This window comes from Rhinolophus ferrumequinum, chromosome 24 (genome assembly GCF_004115265.2).
Source record: "Rhinolophus ferrumequinum isolate MPI-CBG mRhiFer1 chromosome 24, mRhiFer1_v1.p, whole genome shotgun sequence".
Taxonomy (NCBI): Eukaryota; Metazoa; Chordata; class Mammalia; order Chiroptera; family Rhinolophidae; genus Rhinolophus; species Rhinolophus ferrumequinum.
This window is the reverse complement of record NC_046307.1, coordinates 38,241,310-38,264,293: the sequence shown is the minus strand read 5'-3', so window position 1 is coordinate 38,264,293 and position 22,984 is coordinate 38,241,310. Positions and strand designations below refer to the sequence as shown.

General features: G+C 38.6%; 1 protein-coding gene across 3 annotated transcripts in view; it reads left to right on the top strand.

Moving 5' to 3' along the window:
- The first annotated feature begins 3,945 nt into the window (after window positions 1–3,945).
- Window positions 3,946–22,984, top strand: part of UBTD2 (ubiquitin domain containing 2) — a 40,332-nt gene continuing 21,293 nt past the window's right edge. Inside the window, exons 1-2 of one of the 3 annotated variants that reach the window (XM_033096784.1) lie at window positions 4,024–4,162; window positions 11,547–11,719. Coding sequence is in view for 1 of the 3 variants with exons in the window: in XM_033096783.1 (XP_032952674.1) it covers window positions 4,093–4,162 (70 nt within the window). In the remaining 2 variants the exon portion in view is untranslated. Of the gene's footprint in view, window positions 4,167–11,546; window positions 11,720–22,984 lie in introns of all 3 variants that reach the window. The other 2 variants (XM_033096785.1, XM_033096783.1) reach the window with 2 other exon arrangements.

Sequence of the window (22,984 nt, the reverse complement as noted above, 5' to 3'; positions counted from 1 at the left end):
ATAGCCAAAATAATCTTGGAAAAAAGAACTTCCTGACTTCAAAACTTACTATAAACCTACAGAAATCGACAGCGTGGTACTGGCATAACGATAGACGTAAAGATCAATGGAACAGAATTGTGAGTCCAGAAATAAAAATCTAACATTTATGGCTAATTGATTTTCAGCGAGGGTGCCAAGACAATTCAATGGGGGAAAAGAACAGTCTTTTCAACAAATGCTGGGATACTGGAAATTCACATTTGAAAAAGAATGAAGTTGGACCCCTACCTCACACCATATACAAAAAATAAGTCGAAGTAGATTAAAGACCTAAAAGTCAGAGCTAAAACTATGAAACTTTTAGAGGAAAACAGGGATACATCCTCATGACTTTGGATTAGACAATGGTTTCATAGATACGAGCTCCAGAGCACAAGCAACCAAATAAAGGAATAGGTATATGGACTTTATCAAAATTAAAAACGTTCATGCTTCAAAGGGCACTATCAAGAAAGTTAAAAGGGGCGGCTGGTTAGCTCAGTTGGTTAGAGCCCGGTGCTCTTAACAACAAGGTTGCCGTTTCGATCCCTGCATGGGCCACTGTGAGCTGCGCCCTCCACAACTAGATGGAAACAACTACTTGACTTGGAGCTGATGGGTCCTGGAAAAACACTCTTAAATTTAAAAAGTTAAAAAAAAAGAAAAGACAAGCCATAATGCTGGGAAAAAATATTTGCAAATCATGTATCTGCTAAGGGACTTGTACTAAGAGTATATTAAGAACCTTTACAACTCAATATAAAAAGAAAAATAATCCTATTTAAAAATGGGTAAAGGATCTAAGTAGACATTTTTCCAGAAACAGATGTCAGTCTGGGCAATAGGCACATGAAAAGACATTCAGCATTATTAGTCATTAGGGAAATGCTAGTCAAAACCACAATGAGATACTCTACATATTCAAAACGGCTGCACTATTTTATATTCCCTTGTAAATTGTTGGTGGGAATGTAAAATAGTGCAGCCATTTTGAAAAAACAGTGTGCCAATTCCTTAGAAAGTTAAACAGAGTAACCCTATGACCAAGCAGTTCCACTCCTAGGTATATATCGAAAACATACATCCACACAAAACCTTGTATATGAATGTTCATAACAGCTTTATTCATAACAGCCAAAAAGTGGAAACAACCTAAATGCCCATCAACTGATAAATGGATAACCAAAATGTGGTTTAGCCACATGATGGAATATTATTCAGCGATAAAAAGGAGTGAAGGACTGATACGTACTATAACATGGATGAACCTTGAAAACATTATACGATGTGAAAGAAGTCAGTCCACAAAAGACGACATAGGATTCTATTTAAATAAAATATCCAGAAGAGGCAGCTCTATAGAGACAAAAGATAGATTATAGATTAGAGCTGGGGCTGAGAGTTGGGAAGGAAATGGGGTATGACTGTTAATAGGCCTGGGTTTCTTTTTGGAGTGATAAAAATGTTCTGAAATTGATTGTGAATATACCAAAAACAATTGAATTGTACGCTTTAAGTTGGTGAACTATGTGGCATATGAAGTATATCTCAATAAAGATATAAAAAATAGAAAAGCACACGCATGCGTGCACCCATACACAAAGAATGCAGTTTCTACAGAAGGTCTTAAGTGGATTAGGCCATGCAGGAAGTTTAGACCCATGAAGCTAGATGTATAGAGGAAATTTAACAGACCCTCCCCCACCAGAGTTTGGAGCATTGTTATGGCCCAGTTTTACAGGTGAGAAACTGAGCTATACAGAAATTTAAGGTCCTATAGCCAGAACAGGATGGAATTCAGATTCCAACCTAGGAAGTTGATAGCAGAGCTGGGGCCCTTAACTGCCACATTACTCAGTCTCCCAGAAACTTGTGTCCCTGGTCTAAGATAAAGGCAGGGTGGAGAACATCCATAGCTGAGAATCTCTCAGTGAGATTGCTCTTTTCCTAGTGCCAACTCCACAGTGCTCATCAGAAAGCACTCATCACTTGGATGCCTACCATCTGTTTAATAGACATGTGGAAGCCTTGCTTTCAGCAATTTCTAGAGCAAAATTCAGGACAAAGCAATCCCTTTGAAGATACTTAGCATGCAGCTTCTCTCCTTCAGGGAAGAGATGTGTCTGCCTACGTGAATACTCAGCTGAGAATGATCAGATAGAAGGCTCTGTGCATAGGGCCTGAATCTCAGAGCAACCTCTGCAAACTCAGAAATGTCCATATAAATGTTCAAAGCTCCTTTGTATGTTGGTTCATGATTACCTGGGACAACACTGATTCATCAGGATACATCTAATAGAGCAGACTTGTTTCTCACAAGGCATTTCTGTGCTTAAATATAAGTATAGGGTTTTGTTTGTTTGTTGAGCCTTCATTTTTATCTGATTATCAAATGAATGCAAGGACAGGAATCTCTGCATTTTGGACTATTGCTGTGAACTAGATTCCCACATGTGAAACAATCCCAAGTCAAAGTGGGTTAACATTTTTAAAGGCTCTTGAACCTCCTTGCCAAATTGCTTTGCAAAAAAGATTGAACCAATTTACACTCCCACCAGCAGTGTATGAAAATATATTTAAATGCAAATTCCAAACTGCAGAGAGTCTCTTCCTTAGGTATTTCACTTAAAAAAAAATTTTTTTAAGGCTAAGCAAAAAGTGACCCAGGATGTTAAAAAAAGTCTAATATAAAAATGGAGCAGATAGTTAAAACAGCTCTTAGGCAGAAATAAGCTTGAGAAAGGTCCAAGCAGGATGATAAAAATTTTAAGGCATCATAGCAAGAAGCACAATCCTGAAGGGACTATTAACAATTTGGCTTAGATTGGGATAGCAGTCGCCAAGAATGCTGGGTGTGGTCAATGTACCAAATTCTAGTTTAGAAAAAGCAGGGTATTTTATTTATTTATGCTTCACGTTGTTCTAAAGACGATTTAAGATACCTAAAGAGAGGGGAAGTAGCATTGTGTATGAATAATCAATCTTCTGAAAATGAAACGAACCCATACCCCTTGAACTACGGTCAGCTTTTATCTCTCCCTACACGGGATGCCTCGCCTCTGTAATCCGAGTTCAGCTTGCAACCACAATGACTGCCTCTCTATCTAATAATGGGGCACAGTGATTTTAGGGGGAATAGGGGCGGGGCAGGCAATGGGAAGGCCAGATTCGGGGTACCAATCCACTGAACTCGACACAAACCCAAAAGGTGCTGGGACCTCAGCCTTCAGCCAGGACCCCTTCCGCCGGTTACTCGGGAACCCGCCCCGGTCCCCGCCAGCGAGTCTTCCATTACTACTTCTCCGTGCCCCCTCCCACCCGAAAAAGAGCTGACGTCCGAGGGGAGGCAAGAAACTAGATTGTGCCCTTTTCCACTTCTTTCTCACTTTTGTGCTTCCTTTCCTGCTCTCTCTCCTTCCTAACCTTTCTTCTTTCGCGTCTTCCCCTCTTCCTCTTCCTTGCTTCCTTCTCCTGCCTCTTCCCCCAGACCGATCCCCGCCTTCGTCTCTTTTCCTCGGGTTGAGAGATACCCTCACTTCCCCTCCTTTCCTCTTTCCCCTCCCTCCTCCGCTCGCGGCCTCTCCCGCAGCCAATCAGCGAGCTGCCTCCCACGGCTCCGCCCCCCCGGCGGTTCCGGGCGGGCCCGACCGAGCCCAGGCCGCGGGTGCGGAGGGCGGCGCCGCGGGGCGGCGGCCGATGGGGCCTGGAGGACGGGCGGCGCGGGCGCGGGCCTCGCCGGGACGCGGGTGTGCAGGGCTGTGAGGGGCGAGGCGGGCGCTTCGGCGCGCCCGGGATGGGCCAGCCCCGGCCTGGCGAGGCCGAGCCGGAGGCGAGGGCGGCGCGCGGGCCAGGCCTGCGGGGCGGGCGGCCAGGGGGCTGAGGTAGAAGTGGGCGCGGAGGAAGGGGCCGAGCCAAGACGGTGGGTGGAGCGGCGAGGGGGGCGGAGGCTGGGCCGCGGCGGGCGAGCGGAGCGGCGCGCCTGTCCGGAGCTCGGCGGCGCCTGAGGAGGCTGAGGCGGCGGCGGGCCCGGACGAGCGCCCGGAGGTGGCGGACGAGGCGCCAGGGGCCCCCATGGGCGGGTGTGTGGGCGCCCAGCACGACTCCTCGGGAAGCCTCAACGAGAACTCGGAGGGCACCGGAGGTAGGTGAGCACCAGGGGGCAGCCTCGGCCCCCCATTGTTCCCGTCCAGGCCCGGCCACCTGTCCCGGGCTCGCGGGGAGCGCGGCCGGGCCCCCAGCGCCCCTTTGTCATCCCCTCCTCCACGTCACTCCCCGCGCCCCGCTTCCGGCCACTCGGCCGGCCGCGGGGTCGCCCCCATCTTTCCCCGGCCCCGGAGAAAAGTCCTCCGCGCGCCGGGGATGTAGCCCTCGGCCTCCTGACCCCACCGCCTCGGCTCGGGAAACTCGGACCCGAAACTGCCTCTTTGGCCACCTCACTCCGTCTCCAGCGCGTTTAATTATTCAGGAACAGGATGGCGGCGCTGGGGCTGCAGAAAAGCGAATTGCTGGGGGGTTGGGGAGGGGAGCCTCATGCATTCCCTCCGACGGGCCCCGCCACATCTCTCGGCACCCTTCCTTGTTCAGCAGAGTTGGCTGGTCTCAGCTTTCCTGAGTTTCAGATGACAGCTGCCCTGGTTGGTTCCAATTTGGCCATTTAAACCTGCAAGTTTCTGGAGCTTAGTTGGGGAAGTCTCAAGTGGCCACAGGCATTATTTTAACGAGGGGTGGGGAAGCGGTCTGCCCGAGTAAAATGTGGCTTCGCGCTGCAGCAGGAGGGTGTTGGGCCAGCTTGCTGTCGGGGTGGGCTAGTCAAATTCCTATCTGTCTTACGTAAAAGAAAACACGTAGGATACAAGCGCAAATGCATAAGAGTCTGACTTCCCATTAGGCTCAGGACTTGAAAAGTTTTTTAACACGGAACGCACGTCGTTGTCTTGTAAATAGCAGTTTGCTGAGGAAAGGTATTTTAATTCAGTCGGAGTTGTAGTCTACCAGCATAATAATAGTAATTCTAGCTTTACTAAAATGACCTTTTGCTGAGTCCATTCTGTAGCTTGTGTGCAGGTTAGAATTTTAGTTAAAGAAGAAAAAAGTTTTAGGAATAGTGAAGATGACAGTGTTGGTTTGGTTGCAACCTTATGTCAGATGTCTGAAAATGTGGAGCAGATTTATAAGTTCCTAAACTAAATCATTTGGCGATAAAAGGGTTTACAAAAAAGTTTACCACTTTTTCTTAACATACTAACATTTAGTTAGTTGTTGCTTGCCCTGTCGCTTAAGCTCCATCAATAAACCATGTACCTCTAACTTTTGGCTGATGAATTTTCTGAATTACAGGATGTTTAACCTTGCCACTTCATTAAAATCTATGGGTATCTTGTATGACTAGATTCTGGGCAAATGGTTTGAAAGCTCAGTGAAGTAGTTCTTGGAAAAATTGTCCATGGAAATGCTACTTTATAGTGCATTTCAAGTCAGCATTATTACTTGCTGGGACAGTGACAGTGAGATCCTCAGTGACAACAGAGCAAGAAGATAAAAGGGGCATGATTTAAAACACTTGAGTCAAGGTCAAATTGGGGGTCACAATGATTCTTCCTGACATTGAGGTGAGCATTAATAGTACACAAGTATATTAGTGCTTGTAATAGGTGATGGTTAGTTTTGATTATTATTTTTTCAGACGCATTTAAAAATTCTAATAAACATTTTTTCTTTTCTTGGTAATGAACTTGAGCCAATTTATTTAAGCCATTTGGTAGTGTGACTTATGACCAGCCAGGCATTATTAGCATGGGCTTTTAAAAGCATAAAGTCTTAGCCTTTGGTAATTTGTTACCAGTGGTATCTAGTTAGATAGCTATAGTATCAGTTTCTTTGAGAGCTGAGTCCTCTGGACCTTAAGCTGTGCTATATCTTTTAAAATTAAAGTTTAGGAAAAAGGAACATCAACCACCAAACCTCTTTATTTTCTTCTGGAGAGAAGGCATGGTCCTCATGTCACTGGGGTGGAGGAAGGAGCAATGTGGAATAAAAGGATTGTTTCTGGAATTTAATTATGGAATCCTTTATTCTTCATTATTGTCATGATAGTTTAAAGTTAATCGTGGTTCAAAGGAATTAGCTCAGGTGAGTGTTTCAAGAACATGTTAAATAGTTCTTGCTTATTACATTAGGTTTTTGTTGGGAAGGGAAAGATTTTTTCTTAAGGGTGTTGACACAGATCCTTTGCATTTCGAACATAATAGTGGTTAGTAGTTTTAATCTGGACATACTGAGTTATGAAAAATTCTTTTATCAACATGGAGTAAAATACAGCCTTCTGATGCTTTTCATGACAGATTTAAGATTTTCATGACAGATTTAATTTCATTCACAATGTTGTGCAAGCATCACTATTTTAGAATGGCAAATACTTGTGTGTATATTGAGAAAAACTTCCTTATTAGGTGGATTACTTCTTTGAAGGGATTTGGGAAATTTCTGCAAAAGACTGTAAAATGTGAAAATGACTTAATTCATGTTATAAGGTTTGTGTTACCTGTTGTTTTGGAATCATTTGTAGTCATCTTCCTGTCATACCTTGCCTAGGATTCAGTTTTTGAGTTTCAGCTACTTTGACCATTTTTTAATGCTTAATTTTAATCAAGACAAGTGTATTATAGAAGTAGATTATTCAACAGTTCTCTCCAAGTTTCCGTGCTCCTAGGGTTTCCAGTTGTTTTGACATTTTTACATAGCATATTCTGTGTGGTTCTCTGCCTTATTATTGTGATGCTTGGATTGGCACTTAGGACCTCTAGACGGGCTTTTGGCCCATGCCATTTGCTAAGGAATTAAATCTCTTAAGATTTTTTAAAATAACAAATATGTGGGTTAAAATAATAAAGTGAAATTAATTGAACACAGCCGAAGAGTTCTTATTTTGTTCACTTCTTTAATGACCGTAGTGATGTTCAGTGTAGGTTCTCACTTTCTGGGTGTACCATTGATTCCGTACATTCAAGTGACAGCCCAAGAAGATTGACCCTGGTGATCACAAGTTTCCAGGTTTACAGGACGTAACTGGATGCTGGACATTCGTTTCTTTATTTCAGAATGTCTTGAGAATATCATGGCGTTCTTTCGGATATCCATTTATAGCAGCGTTGCAGACACCTACTTAATGAGTAACAATGGGTTTTGAATAATAACAGCTACTGCTTATCTAGTATTTATTATGTAACAGGTACTGTGCTAAGTGATTGTGTTCTCTCAGTTAGTCTTCAACAACTCTGGGAAGTGGATAATATCTCTATTTTACTGGTGGGCTGAATCCAGGAGAAATTAAATAACTTGCTTAACATGGCATGGCATATAAATGGCAGAATCAGAACTTGAAATCAAGGCTATAATAAAGTCTCTGTTTTTCTAGTTTCATTTTTGAAATTGTAGTAAAATACATGTAAAATTTGCCATTGTAACTGTTTTTAAGTGTGCAATTCAGTGGCATTAATTATATTCACAATATGCAACCATCACCACTATGTATTTCCAAAAGTTTCCATCCCTCCAAACAGAAACTCTGGACCCATGAAGCAGTATCTCTGCTCCTCCCTCCCCTACCTTCTGGTAACGTTTATGTTTTTTTCTATTTGCCCATTCTAGATATTTCATATAAGTAGAATCATGCAACATTTACCTTTCTGTTTGTGGTGTATTCACTTAGCATAATATCTTCCAGGTTCATCCTATTGCAAAGTTGGAACTTCATCCTTTTTATGGCTGAATACTATTCCAGTGTATGTATAGACCGCATTTTGTTTATCCATTCGCCTGTTTGTGGACATTTGGGTTGTTTCCATTTTTGGCTATTGTGAATAATGCAGCAATTATTCAATATTGTGAATAATGAATTTTGGTGTAAAAATAGCTGTTTGAGTCCTTGTTTTCATTTCTTTTGGATATATACATATACCTAGGAGTGGAATTGCTAGGTGATACAGTAATTCTATGTTTACCTTTTGGAGGAACTGCCAAACTTGCCCAGGATGGCCACATCGTTTTACATTCCTACCAGCGACGTATAAAGTTTCTCCACATCTTCACCAACACTTGTAATTTCCCATTTTTTAAAAATTATAGCCATTCTAGAGGTTTTGAAGTGGTATCCCATTGTGGTTTGGGTTTGCATTTCTCTAAGGACTAGTGATGTTGAGCATCTTTCAGTATGCTTTTCTTTTTCTAATGTTAAGTGTGTTTTTCCACGACCCATCAGCTCCAAGTCAAGTAATTGTTTCAATCTACTGTGGAGGGCGCAGCTCACACTGGCCCATGTGGGGATCAAACTGGGAACCCTGGTGTTATGAGCATCGTGCTCTAACCAACTGAGCTAACTGGCCACCCCTCAGTATGCTTTTTTGACATTTGTAAATCTTTGGAGAAGTGTCTATTTTAAGTCCTTTGCCTACTTAAAAAATTTTTTTTATTGAGTTGTAGTTCTTTATATATTCTGTATATTAAACCCTTATCAGAAATATGATTTGCAAATATTTTCTTCCATTTCGTAGGTTGTCTTTTCATACTTTTTTTTTTAAGTTTTATTTATTTTACGTGTGTTTTGCCAGGACCCATCAGCTCCAAGTCAAGTAGTTGTTTCAATGCAATTGTGGAGGGCACAGCTCACAGTGGCCCATGTGGGGAACGAACTGGCAACCTTGTTAAGAGCACCACGCTTTAACCAAGTGAGCTAACCGGCTGCCCCTCATGCTCTTGATGGTGCCCTTTGATGTGCAAAAGTTTTTAATTTTAATGAAGTCCAATTCATTTTTCCTTTTATTGTCTGTGCTTCTAGTGTCAGTTTTAAATACATATTTAAACCTTTACTGATGGAGAAAAAATAAATCTGTAACCAGTAATTCACAAATATTATAACATTTGTTTTCTTAACTGAATAGAAAGCTGTTTTAAGTTTCTCTTCTCCATCTAATCTGGTAAAAAGGTTGATTAGCAGTGAAATGGTTTTTAAAAAGTTGACAAAGGTAATTCATAAACCCACTACAACTTCTTAATCAAGAGATGATTGTTGTATTTTCTAGGGAAGCATTTTAAAATCGACAAGCATTGAATACCCACAATATGCCCAATGTTGTGTTGGTTGTTGAGGTTCCAAAAAAAGGAATCATGATCCAATTTCTTGAGTATGTCAAAATCTTTTTTAGGAAAGCCTGATAAAGTGTGCACACATGAAACAATTATAAAACACTATATGAACATATTTTAAAAATACCATAAGGTAAACTGTGCAAGTGCTGAAGGTATAAAAGGAAAGCAAAATGATCTTAGCTGCTCAAAGTTGTGAGGTGTGGTCCTTCAACAAGTAGCATTAACATCACCTGGGAGCATGTTAGAAATGCAGAATCTCAGGCCCTGACCCTGGCCTCCTGAATCAGAATCTGCATTTTACAAGATTCCCAAATGATTCCTATGCACACTAGTTTGAGAAGCGCTGGTCTAGGCTTGCTTATAGCGGGGAGAGACTAGAGCGAGGAACCCATTAGGGAAAATAATGGCATGAGTTAGTGATTTATTGGATGTAGGGATATAGAAAAGAAAATCCATGTTTTTGAACCTGAGTGACCAGGAATATTGAGGAAGCTTGGCGGGTTTTAGGTTATAAGAAGGAGCTATCTGGGGAAAGCCATAGTTCACCTTTCAGTACATTAAGAATTAGTTGGCAGAAGAACTTTTAAGTTGAAACATTTAGGATGGTGCAGAAGTTCAGATGTGGAACTCCTAGATGGTCAGGATTACAAATGTGGATTTATGGAGTCAGCTGGAGGAGGTTAACTGAAGATGTAAAAGTGAATTACTGCTATAACTAAGTGAAAAGAAAAGGAAAGTACTAAGAATTGAGTCATGACAATTTCAAAAAGTGGAGAAAAGAGAAGTCACCTCTCAGGGCCTGACCCGAGGTGCTTAGTAAACTGAATTTTGTTGAATTATTGGGAAACATAGGAAAACTGGTCTGCCTGTGAAACTAATGCATCTGATTGTATTTGAGCAGATCATTCTTATAATTTCAGAAAATAATTTGGTTAGCTTTTCATTCTAGTGTGGTATTTGCAGAAATTCTAGCTGTAGTTTGTTACTGATATCCTAATACAAGATAGACTTCTTGGGCATGCAACCCCAGAATATACCAGTAGCTCTTTCGAGGGTGATGTACTTCAGAGAAACACATTCTCTACAAGACACCGGTTACTTACTTCACCCAGAATATCATGCATATCTCTTCCCTATGTATTTTCAGTGTCCCATATATTACTTCTACACATCTAACTTGGTTGTTTATTGAATTTTCTTATGCTTCTACTCTTAGGGCTGTTCCTATAATAAAAAATGAACCAGAATTGAGCAGGGGGAGGACTGAAGATTTAGTCTCCTTTTGTCCCTAGTGTGATAGGGGAAGTAAAATTCTTTCCTATTTTCCGTGTTGGTGAGCTCTGGGGCTTTATAAGAGGGTTGCATAAAATTTCATACCAAATGAAGAGAGACCTTTCTGATTTTTGAAATAGGAACCATTTACTTAATGTAAAGTAGAGGGTGGCTGATTTTACTTGGAAGAGTTGAGTTGCGGCGAGTGGACCGAAAGGAAAATAGGCAGCAAGTAGGTATAGGTTGGCAATACAATGGTACTCTGGGTGGGTAGGTCTGGTAGGTGTAAGAACTGAATTTAGGTCAGAGAAGCTAGAGATGGAAAATACTGGGATATGGGAAAAGCTGAATCCTCTTTGGGAAGAGATTTAAGCACTTGCGTTTACATTAAAAATTGATGTGGGGTGTTGTAGTCCCTGCCTAATCACCTGCCTTCCATTGGCCTAGTCCCGCTCTGTTTTCAATTTTCCACCAAAAAATTGGCACTCTTTGATATTTGCTATATTTCTATAGAAAATATTATATATAATATAGTACATTTTATATAAATAATTATGTTTTCTACTGTATTTTATATTTTCAATATAAAGGATTGAAATTTTTTCCCCAGTTAAGATTATCTTGGAATTTATGCTGGAAAGGCATTTTTAAAGAAGATGTTTGCTATTTTCATATTCCATGGGCTGTTGATTTTATCTCTGATTTTCTTTAGGAATCACTTGCTAGTGCTATATACTATGAACAGAAGATTTAAGCCATTAGAAGTGATGGGAATCTTCATTCTTCTGATTTTTGATAGCTCTATAGTCTATATACACCTCTTTTATGGAGAAATTTTAATAGATGGATTTTCTTTTCAAATCTATCTCATTTTCTTACTGTAAATGCAGTCCTTCTAATGAGAAAGATAATTCAGTGTTAATCACTAGTAAGGAACTTTTGCCTTTGTGTTAATGATTAGTTATCGCTCTTGTGGCTTTCGACCAAAACACATTCTTCTCTAGTTGCAAGAAGCGTTAGGTTGAGTTTGGTAAGCAACATGATCATAATAATTGGGCATGTTGATCAATTTGCTGATTTAGTGATTCTCTCATTTCTCCTTACTGCAGACCACCTGAATGGTTTATCTTCATTTGGTGGACCACTCACCTGCTTCTTCCTGCCGCCCCTCACCATCCTTACCCAGCTTTCTACTTCTGCTTATCGGGCAGCACTAGGCTACCAGCAAGCTCCTCATGATTCACTGGTAGTTCAAGGACCATAGGTTGAGACTTACTGACGCGTATGTACTTAAAGATGCATGTATGCCGGCCAAGAACAATTAGCATGTATTCGTCTTGTATCAGCTGCTTTGACTTGCAGTCAGCAAGAATCAAGCTTGTTTCTGAATATATTCCATCCATGTATTGAGCCGAGAGGTTAAATATTTGTACATACATTGGGTGTTATAATACCATATTTTTGCATGTTTGCAATAGAACTTTTAGAAGTTTCCATTACAGCTCTGTTTTCAGAAATGAAATTTCTGTTGAAGTTAGATGTCTAAGAAAAGTTACGTGTAAAGTTATTTTACATGCATTTTACTTGAGTCTGAAGTCTTAAGATAGACATTTGCTGAAGACTAAGTAAGTAATGAATTAGTGACGTTTGGGCTTCTCTGATTAAGTTCTTACCCTCATAGGAAACCCTTCAGATAATTTTTTGCATTTATTACAGTTGGCTTGTAGGTATAAGCAAGGTGCCTGCTTCTTTGCATTGGTGCAGATAGTTTCCAGATTGTGTTATGTGACAAGAGTATCAAAGGGGCAGGGTAACAAGTAGTCCAGGTCATTTAAGTTGCCAGTCTTCTTCATGATAAACTATCACTTTCAACTCAGGGCAGACACTTTATTTTTTAGGAGAGTTAGGATGGTTCTTCTGAAACTTAAAAATAGCCTGCCTCCATTATTTCTGACTGCCAGCTCTTGAAGCTAACTAGAAGTAGAGATATAAATAAGGCTGGCTCTGTGATACCAAGTAGTTTGTGGTCTAATGGAAGAATTGTACATTTAAGTAATTATGAAAAGTTTTAAAAGTCTCCACAGCAATGAAAAAAGTAGTGTGGCAGTTCAAAGAGTAGTGGGGAGCAGGGTCATAAAGCTTCACTGAAGAGGCGGCATAAGTTTGTCTTGCAGGAGGGAGGAGACGAGCAGATGAAGAAAAGGACAAGGGCATGTATTCTGTATGCAGAGGAAGTTACTTGTATAGCAATATGAAAAAACATGGCATTTTTGGGGACAGGCAAGAAGCTGAGGAAGAGGATAGGGGAAATGTGACATTATTAAGGTATGCTGTCAGATTTTGGAAGGCATAATTACCATAATCAGTAGACCAAGTTGTGAGAGAGTATTGTAGGTGTTACTCATTAAGTGGTTTTAAAAATTATTTTTTTTCGCTTTTTGTGCATCTGACAGTTAAACTAATTTCCGTTCACTGTTGCTTCCGAGGTTATTTTATACAAATTTCTGATACACTAGGTTGTTAGAGTTTTTACCAGATCATTATTCTTTTGCAATTTTAATGGTATTATCACATACTAAGTATAAGAAGTGTGTTTGACTTTTTTACATGCACATGTGTCTGTTTGTCCCGGATCAGTCTTTGTCTCTTGGGTCCTAAGTTTTCTGACATATGGAAAGAGTTTGGGTTAAGATTCTGCAGACCTGCCTGAGTTTTAATCTGTATTAAGAAAAGGCCTGCATTAGCTGTAGTATTTTGGGCTCAGTTTCTTCCAGTGTTGAAAAAAGAGAATGGATTAGATTATCTTTATTAAGATTATATCTAATTCTTTTCTGAAACATTTTTAATGATAATTTTCAAGTATATTGAAAAGTTGAAAGACTGTAGTACAACAAACACTTGAATACCTATCATCACCTCGATTAAACAAATACACACATACAAACACGCATACATTTGCTTTAATTGTTTGAAAGTGAATATGGACATCATGGCACCTCAGTATGCATCTATTAAAAATAAAGTTGTTCTCCTACATAACAATACCATTATCACTCCTAGGAAAATTAACTATTATTTCCTAAGATCCAGTGCACAATCAGAAACCCACAATCATCACAAAAATGTTTTATAGCTATTTTTTTCAAACTAGGAACTAATTACCATTTAAACAGGGCGTCTGTTTGTTTTTTTAATTTTTTAAAATCTAAAACAACCCTTCCCCCTTTTTTCCCCTATACATTGACTTTTTGACATCTTGCAGAATGTACCACATTCTGGATTTGTCTGATTATTTCCCTGTGGTATCATTTAGTGTATTCCTTTAGCCTCTGTATTGTCTTTAAACTGGAAATCAGCTAAAAGAATATGATTCTTTAACTATTTCCTAGGTTATAGTGGATCCAAAAATCCAAACTTTCCCCAGTTCTTTTCTGGTAACTTCCAATGCTGAGATAATCTTTCATTACTGAATAAATCTGAGCGCTTTTTTCATTTTCCCACCCAGAAAATATCCTCCCAGCCTCTGAACTTCCATAGTACTATTCTTAGAGTACTTACTCCCTATCTTCCATTTTTCTCCCTAACTTTGCTGAGGGCGAAATATTGACAGATACAATTGTATATATTTAAAGTGTACAAGGTCATGATTTGATATACATATGATTTGATACACATATACATTGTGGAACAATTACCAAGATCAAGACAATTAACACATGCATCACCTCACATAGTTAACTTTTTGTGTGTGGAGAGAATGTTTAAGATCTATTCTAGCAACTTTCAATTATACAATACTGCATTATTAACTATAGTCACTATGCTGTACATAAGATCCTCAGAACTTGTGCTTGTTATAGCAAAGTTTGTGTCCTTTGATCTACATCCCCCTTCTCCTATTTTTACAGAAATCTTCTATCATGGTTATTTTTGTGCATTACTTCTCAGAATGTAAGCTGCATTGAACCTGGGATAGAGACTTCAGTTCTCTCATAATACTTTAGGCTCAATTGACAATTGTGTGAAACACAACTTTGACTTTATAATGTTGTTGGGGAGAAAGTAATATTCCCCTGATAGAAGACTTAACTCTAGAACAAGAACTTTGTGAAATAGGACCATGTAGTGTATTGAAATCGAAGGGCTGTCAATGGAAGATCTTTGCATCCAGTCAGCAGGCTTAGCTCCTTCCCATTTTGGGGACTTTGCCCAGTTACCTTTATTTGGAATATATATATTTGCTGTGTGGTGCTTTTTATTATAATTCTTAAAAATAACATGGCCCTTCCCCATGTTTTATTTTTTTTAAATTGCTTTTAGGAATTATTTGTTTACTTGTTTATTTCCTGCCTTTTCCCACAATATTCTAAGCTCTGTGAGGTCAGGGACCTGGTCTCATTTTTTTTTTTTTTTTACTGTATCCCTCGTATCCCATATAGTTTTTGGTTCATATGCATTAAATAGTTTCTGATTGAATAAATAAGTGAAATAATGAATGGATAATTGTGACTGTTTCATCAGTTGGAGAATGAAAAGTTTACTATTTGGCTTTAGTTATTTTATTTGGCTTTGGGTGAAATTATTTTATTACCAGTTCCTTAGTTATACAAAAGGCCATTATCTTTAGAGACTTCCTTCATGATAATTAACTCTGGGGTAGTTTCTTACTTGCCCATTTGATGAAAGGAGGCAGTGATCTAATTTGCTGGTTAAGATTTCCCTATTTATTTTGTGTATATTTGTGTATTATTTTATTCAGTCACCCTTAGCAAACCTAGTGGTGATCTGAATTGCTTTGCATATGAAAAGCAGTTAACTATGGTTATGGCACATCCTGTAGTGGAATTACGATAAGCTGTCCTAGAGCTGATTTTTGCTTACATTGAATGCAGCAGAAATCCAGGTTTCAGTGTGGCCCACTAATATTATATGAACCGGGAGTAATGAAGACACCCTTTTAAGAATTCTCTGAATTTAGATTTTTTTTTTTTTTTTAAGAAGACAGCTTGGGGGATGTTGGAGGAGGATAAAGTCTGGGGACAAGTTGTAGGATAGAACTGAGCTTTGAAGTACTTTATTAAAGACTAATTTCACTTTGGGGAGTCAGAACTATCTGTCCTTTATTTATTTATCTTCTAAACCACATCCTTCTATATAAAAACTATAAAGAGCATTGTGTTTTGGGGAAAATTTATTTAATTATGCAAATATGACTATTATATATGTATAACTTTGTAACACATGTTTCATATTAGGAGATACTGAGTAATACAGATACATTTCACTTTTTGTCCTATTTTTATTTATTAAAATCGCCATTCTATGGTATTTGCACAACCAACATGCATTGAATATACCTGTGTGATATACTTCAACTTGTATGGAAATACCTCAACAGGTCCTAGCATAGTGGCTTATAAGTAATAGGTACATAATATTTGTTGAATTAGTGGATGTTACTGAAGTCACTAAATAAAGTAATGGCTTTTCAATCATTTAAGGTTTACAGATATAATTAACACATGTGAAAAGAACCATAGCAATATGTTTTTTGTTGTAATTTTTGTTTTTTAAAAAATCGTCACATACTTTTTCTTGATTCCTACGACGGCCCTTTGATTTTAAGGAAGGCTGATACTAATATTGCCATATTACAGGGGAGGAAACTGAGACATAGAGAAGTTTTGATCTGAATAAGGAATAAAAAGATTAGCACAAACTAAGCTTTGTCCTCTGTTTTCTAATTCAGAATTCTCCCCACAGATGGTGAGGGGTTTTGGTTGACTTTTCTTTCCTTGCAGCAAAAGTGTGTGTGAGTGTTTTCCTTCGTAGCAGTAAACACAGTTGAGTTGAAGTTGATGGAATGTGGTTCTTAAGGACTCTCGTGTTCACACTCCAAAATGGAGATGGCAACAGTGAAAATGAGGCGGGTCATTGTCATTGATCTTAGGCAACAAATTATATTGCATTTCACAATTTTAAACTAAGATTTTAATTATCTAACTGGATCAAATGGAAAAAAAGTAATAATCTTGCTCATCTTTTGTGTTTCTTACTCAGTTATCTTCCTTTTCATTGTTCCCTCTGCTGCCTATCCCAGACTGAATGTTTTCAGTTTAAAACTCAGTTTATTCGACCGTGACTTGAATTTAGCAGTTGAACTGTATAGGGACACAGGTCCGTAAGTGCAAGAAAAGAAGGCTTTGTCTAACCTGGAGAGAGCTTAATAAAGTTTTTCTAGGCCTGTGCTCTTAAATCACCCTTATGGAGTATTAGAAAATCCATCTGCCTTGAATCATAAAGTGATGATTGTCCCGAGAGGTAAGTTGAAGGAGATCACATGAAAGCTCTCTCTGATTTGTATATCTAGCAGTTAAAGGACGGGGACGGAACCTAGTAGTGAATGAGTATACTTACAATATCAGTGTAGGGACATTTTGACCCACCTCTTGCTTTTGTAGCTGATGAAAAGGAGCAGAGACCATCCCATTCCTGGAGTGTCTCACTCCGAAATGGGTTGCGGGGGGAACCTATGGTGGTCCCCTAATAATATAGTTTCATTATTATAGCTTGTGCTTTTTCTGGCAGTCACCAGTAAATTGCTGCCTTCGACTTCAGTTACCCTGGAAATAATCATTTTAACTTGATGGTGATTCAAAAGCTTTTGAGCCTTTGATCATTGTGTTGCCAAAAATTAACACAGAAGGCCTGCTGAACAAACCCTTCTGTGAATTTGGCTTTTGCTGCTCAGGTTTTGTGATGGTTGTATCATGTCACAGATATTTCTCTCTTCCTAAATGACTCAGAGTAGTTTCTATGCCCTTTAAATTCTCATAATTTTAAAGTGAAAAAGTGAGATGTGCCACTACAGATAAGTAGGACATATTGAAAAGTAACTTGAGAAACCATAAAATGATACCTAATACTTCTGGAATGAACATTGAATTCTTAAGACACTTAAGCTGTAACAAGAGCTCTGAGAATGGGGAGAATTGGCTTATCTGTTATTGAATGAAATGTAATACTCCTAGAAGCAAGAAGGAGACTATCTTTTTGCATTGGATGGATCATGGGATAGAAAACAGGTTCTCGTGTGTGTTTGTATTTTTGCTTTTTACGTAACAGCACTAAATGTACTGACTAGAAGTTATGATGTAACTGCATAGGGCAAGCAAATGACTGAAAAATATAACTTCTTTTTTTCTGTAACAGATGGTCCTTAAGCGTTTTAATAAGAAAATAGTAAATAGGGACAGCACTTACATTTCAATCCTAAAGGCAGGTTTTTAAATTTGGGACAAGGATGAATACTGGAAGTCTTATGTGTAGGAAGTTTTACCACTGATCAGGAGGAAGAGAGGTTTCCAGATGAAACATTGAAGGAGATGAAAATTAGATGTAGAGTACAGTTGTTTCCATTGATAAATAGTTCTGATTTAATAATAAATAGAAAGTATAAAACACATTAGCAAGTTATTTTAGCAGTAAAATCTTGGTGGGGGACATGCTATATAATTTTAATAAATAGGAAAATATTGATTGATGATACCTTTGCATTTACTCCTGATACAACCTAAAAGCTGCTTATAATGTTGCTAAACTAAATCAATACCTGGTCAACATTCAGATTGGAGCACTTGTAAGATCGCTTTTTGCCTTCTAGGTAAGAATAGAGACCAGTTAAAGCTTTTGATTCTTGTATAAATACACACTTTTATATGTATGTTCATTGTATATACTATATATACAACACGTACACCATATATACAACATATACATACATATATGAGCATATATACTATACATACTATATATTCATTGTTATATATGATCGTTTTCCTTGTTTTATACGAGAACGTGTTTAGGACTAAACCTTCTCACAATATTTATGTTTATTTTAAAGCTTTTTAAAAACTCTCCTGAAAAAAATTTTTTAAGTCAAAAAGAGTATTTAAGAAAGTATAAATCACGTTGCTCCTACTACTGCACATAAACACTTTGGTGTCCGCCCTTTCAGACTCAGGGTGTATGGTTGTGTGTGTAACATAGCTCCAGAGCACAATGGGTTTGTGTGTTCAGAGAAGTGTGAAGTGCCTTTTGAGGTCATTGCAGCTACGGCTTCTAGAGCAGTTGGACCTTACTGATGTTCTTGCTTTAGGATGTGATAGGCGTATCAGTGTTAGCTTCTCATTTTTAGAAAGAGTGGTCAGTATTTTTTCTAAAATTGACCTGGCTATTTTATAGGTTAGGACTTAGCAGCGACAACACAATGATGTGAGAGATGCACATCCCAGGACTTAATCTGAGGAAAAGCAGTGTCAGCTAGAGCAAAGGGAATACCTCACTGCAACTGGGCAAGTTTCCCAAGGCTTTATGTGGGCAGTTGGCAAGAATATAGTATTTCTTACTGTGATTGATAGTACTTCTTTCTGAACAGTGCAGTTAAATAACCTAAAAGTAAGGCTGGGATTTTGTAATGGTGATGATCATAGATGTAATTTAAAAGGATTAAATGACATCCAAGATATACGAGTAGCTCTCTTTTCCCATGAATCTAACCCAAGGGCAGTAGAGTTTCTAATAGTTTTTCTGTTGCTTTCTTTGCATCAAATATCACTTTCTTTGTAACTTGGTAGGGAGATAGAGAATCTGATGTTTGCGTCCCAGTTCTGCTCTGCATTTTGTGTCAAAATCATGGACAAGCCAAAATATCATTACATTCTATGGCTCTGTTGAGCCTTCTCTGATTCTTACCTGTTCTTAAAAGCAAGAGGTCTTTGGCAAATGAACAAAATTCAAGTGAAGTGTGTTTACCAACATTTTTGCCACACTCTTAAAAAACATTAGAATTTCTTAAGCGTTGGAGACTTGAGATTGAAAAGGGAGACCACCTTGAATAAAGAATCTTGTGAACTGCTGAGCACTTACGGTAGTTACTCCCATGGCAGTGGGGCTGGGCTTGGCACCAACGTGCTTTTGGTAATTGGTATATGCTAGCTGGGAAATAGTGTGTTGTTGGGGCACCTAGGATCAGTGCCAACGTGGCATGCTATCCTAAGCACTGAGTCGCACCTTTGAAACCTCATGGAGCCTTAAGACCTTACAGATAGATTGATGATGTAATTTCACTTTGGGAGTGTAGGTCAAAGTCTGGGACTACGTTGAAAGTGTGTTCTAGTAACTCTTAAAGCCACGAGGCAGGGTAGTCCTAGTGGGTAAGACTATGAACCTTGGAGTCAGTCAGTCTGGGTTTGAATCCCAGCTGTTCTATTAGGCTGTATGATCTGGGGGAGATTTGTTATTTTTGTTCATTTAACAGACATTTAGGTATTGTTTTTTATGTGCTAGGCACTGTTGTAATTGCATGAGAAGTCTTACCGCATTAAATGTCTGTAACAATCCTATGAAATAGATACTACTGTTTTCTCCCTTCTCTACTTCCCCAACTAGGTATTTAGCTTTTTAAGTTTGTTTCCTCATTTTATGATGGAATTATTGAGCAGATTCAATGGAACAGTATATACAGAGGGTGCCATTTGGGTGCCAAAAACATGTATACACATTTTAAGAAATGAAAACTATTAAAATCGTAATACTCAATATATACCAATAACAAAAGATGAATACAAGTCATGTTTGACTTCTGCAATTACAAGAGGTGCTCAAAGTGGTTACCATCAGCGTCCAGACACTTCTGATTACGGCGAACTACTGCTTGAGCAACATCGACCAGAGTGGCCACTTGTATACACCTTTTTGGCACCCCTGGTAGATAACCACTGCACAATGGCTGGACCATCATAAGCATTCTCTGTCCATTATTGTTACTATTTTTTCTGAGAACAGCAACATTTTATGGCAGACTGTTACCTTCTTTACCCATAATGTGACAATCAGAATGGTAAGGGTCATTCCCCCTGTAAGGTCTTCTAAATGGTTACAGGAACATTCCTGAAGAATTTTGAGTTTATCAAGGGAAGTTTAAAAGGGTCTGATTCTGTCCTGAAAACAAACAGCACCCTTATGGTGTCTTAGATCTTTGGGGCCAAGTGAGATCTAGTTTTAATATCATAATTGCTTTCCCAAACCCAAATCTGTATCCAAGGGATTATCAGAGGGTCACAAGTAATTTTTTTTTTTACTTTTAATTTAATGACATCTATTGTCTAGTATTATTCAGATTTATCCAGTTGTCCCAAAATGTCTTTTATAACTTTTTTTCCACATCAGATTCCAAAGTTCATGTTTTGTCTCATTTGGTACAGACCAGTTGTTCTCAACTGGGGACAGTTTTGCCCTCCAGGGGATATTTGGCAATGTCTGCAGATGTTTAAACTTTATCCTTTATATTTCCTATAAACAAGGTTTACAAGTTTAAGTAGATTCAAGTTAAACGTTTTGGATAAGAATGCTTCATGTTTGTTTTGTATACATCATGTTGCAGCACATCAAGAGGCTAAGTTTGGTCATTTGGTTAAGGTAATGGATGTCAGATATTTGCACTGTGATATATCCTTGGCGGTTAGCAATATATGGTGTGATCATGATGCTTTAGTATTATTGATTGGTGATCCGACCTGAATCAGTTACAGGGCTGTAAAGAGTGTTTGGTTTAAATATGTCATTCGCTTCTTCCTGTATTACTGGCATTCTTCAGTAAGGAAGAGCCTTTCTTTTCTCATCTTCCCCTTTTAGTAATGGTAGGGATTCATGAAGTTTCATTTCTTCAGTATATTGCAGTCATTATTTTTGATGCTCCAAAATGGACGCAGATGTTGTCTCCTGCACACTGTCTCTTTTGAGCCTTTGAGGCGATCTCATTAGGTTTTTGAGCACTTTCTTGCCTCCCTTGTCTCATCCAAATGTCCCAGGCTTGCATTTAATTTCCCCAGTCTTAGTCATAGAACTAGCCGTTTCTCCAGGTAGCCTTACCACCTGTTAGTGGAGAGTGGTTTTAGAACTAAGATCTGGGAGCTTGGTACGCTCATTGCTACTGGGTTGTTTTTCTTTTCTTTTTCATTAAAAATCTTGGTTCATGTTGATGTTAATATAGTTCCCTATTTGCTTTATCCTACAATAAATGTCAAATGCTTCAGAGTTATAGTAATTAGTATTCTGTGGGAATTCTTAGTATTTTAGCCTGCTGAGTGAAGTTTAAGATGTCTTTGAAGTTTGTTTTTTGTTCCTTAGAATTTATCCCACTAAAGATGCGTACTCAGAGTATCATGTTCAAAATTAACTGGAAATAACTACATGGGGTCGGTCCCCCTAACCCTCATGTTGTTCAAGGGTCAGCTGTGTGTGTGTGTGTGTGTGTATGTGTGTGTGTGTGTTACACATATATACACATGTATGATTTCTATTTCTACTATTTCCTGAAACAAAGGGTACCACTATATATGCACTGTTCTGTATCTTGCTTTAATTTTACTCGTATATTCTGGAAATTACTCCATTTGAGTTCATAGGGCTCTTCCTTATTCTTTTAGTTGCATTGTACTTCATTATATGGATGTACCACAGTACATCCATTAGGTTGTTTGTAATACAAATAAGCCTGCAGCCTATAACCTTTTATGTTTCAGATTTATAGAAGTATATCATGAAAAGCAGAATCCTAAAACTGGGATTGCTGAGTCAGTGGGTGGGTGAATAAGTGATTTTTGTTAGATGTTGCCAAATTCCCTTCCATCTGGGAATCCTTTGGATAATAATCTTATGGGATGTTAGATTCCTGTCATAAATGTAGAAGAGTGTCTGTTTCTCCACAACTCATCAGCAGTCAGATTCCTGGATTATTGTTACCTAAAAGCAGAAGAAATAATTCCCACATAGTTTTCACTTGCCTTTCTCTTATGAGTAAGGTTGAAAATTTTTTCATAATGTCATTTACCTTTTTTTTTTTTGCTTATACAAAAATTTATTTATATAAGATTAAATTTATCAATCGTTCCTCATTGCTTCTGGAAAAGCATTTGTTCCTAAATTATAGAGAAATTAATCCACATTTTAGTTTTTACATTTAGACTTTCGATTAATGTGGAATTCATTCTGGTGTACAGTTTCAAGTATCCACTCAATTTTATCTTTTTCCAAATGGTATCCCATTTTTCTCCCAAGGACTTAAGATAAAACTTTTATTAGATATAAATATCCATGTATGTATAGATTTTTTCTGAACTTCATTCTGTTCCATTGATCTAAAAATTCATGTTTTGCGCACTTTTAATTGTAGTGTTTTGTGTTTTTTTTAATTTTTTAATTTTTTTTTGGGAAACAGTGTTTCTCCAGGGCTCATCAGCTCCAAGTTGTTGTCCTTCAATCTAGTTGTGGAGGGCGCAGCTCAGCTCCACGTCCAGTCGCCGTTTTCAATCTTTAGTTGCAGGGGGCACAGCCCACTATCCCATGCGGGAATTGAACCGGCAACTTTGTTGAGAGCTAGTGCTCTAACCAACTGAGCCATCCGGCCGCCCCTGTAGTGGTTTTATAATATGTTTTAATATTTGTAGGGCCAGTTCCCTTGTTACACTTCTTTCTCAGGATTCTC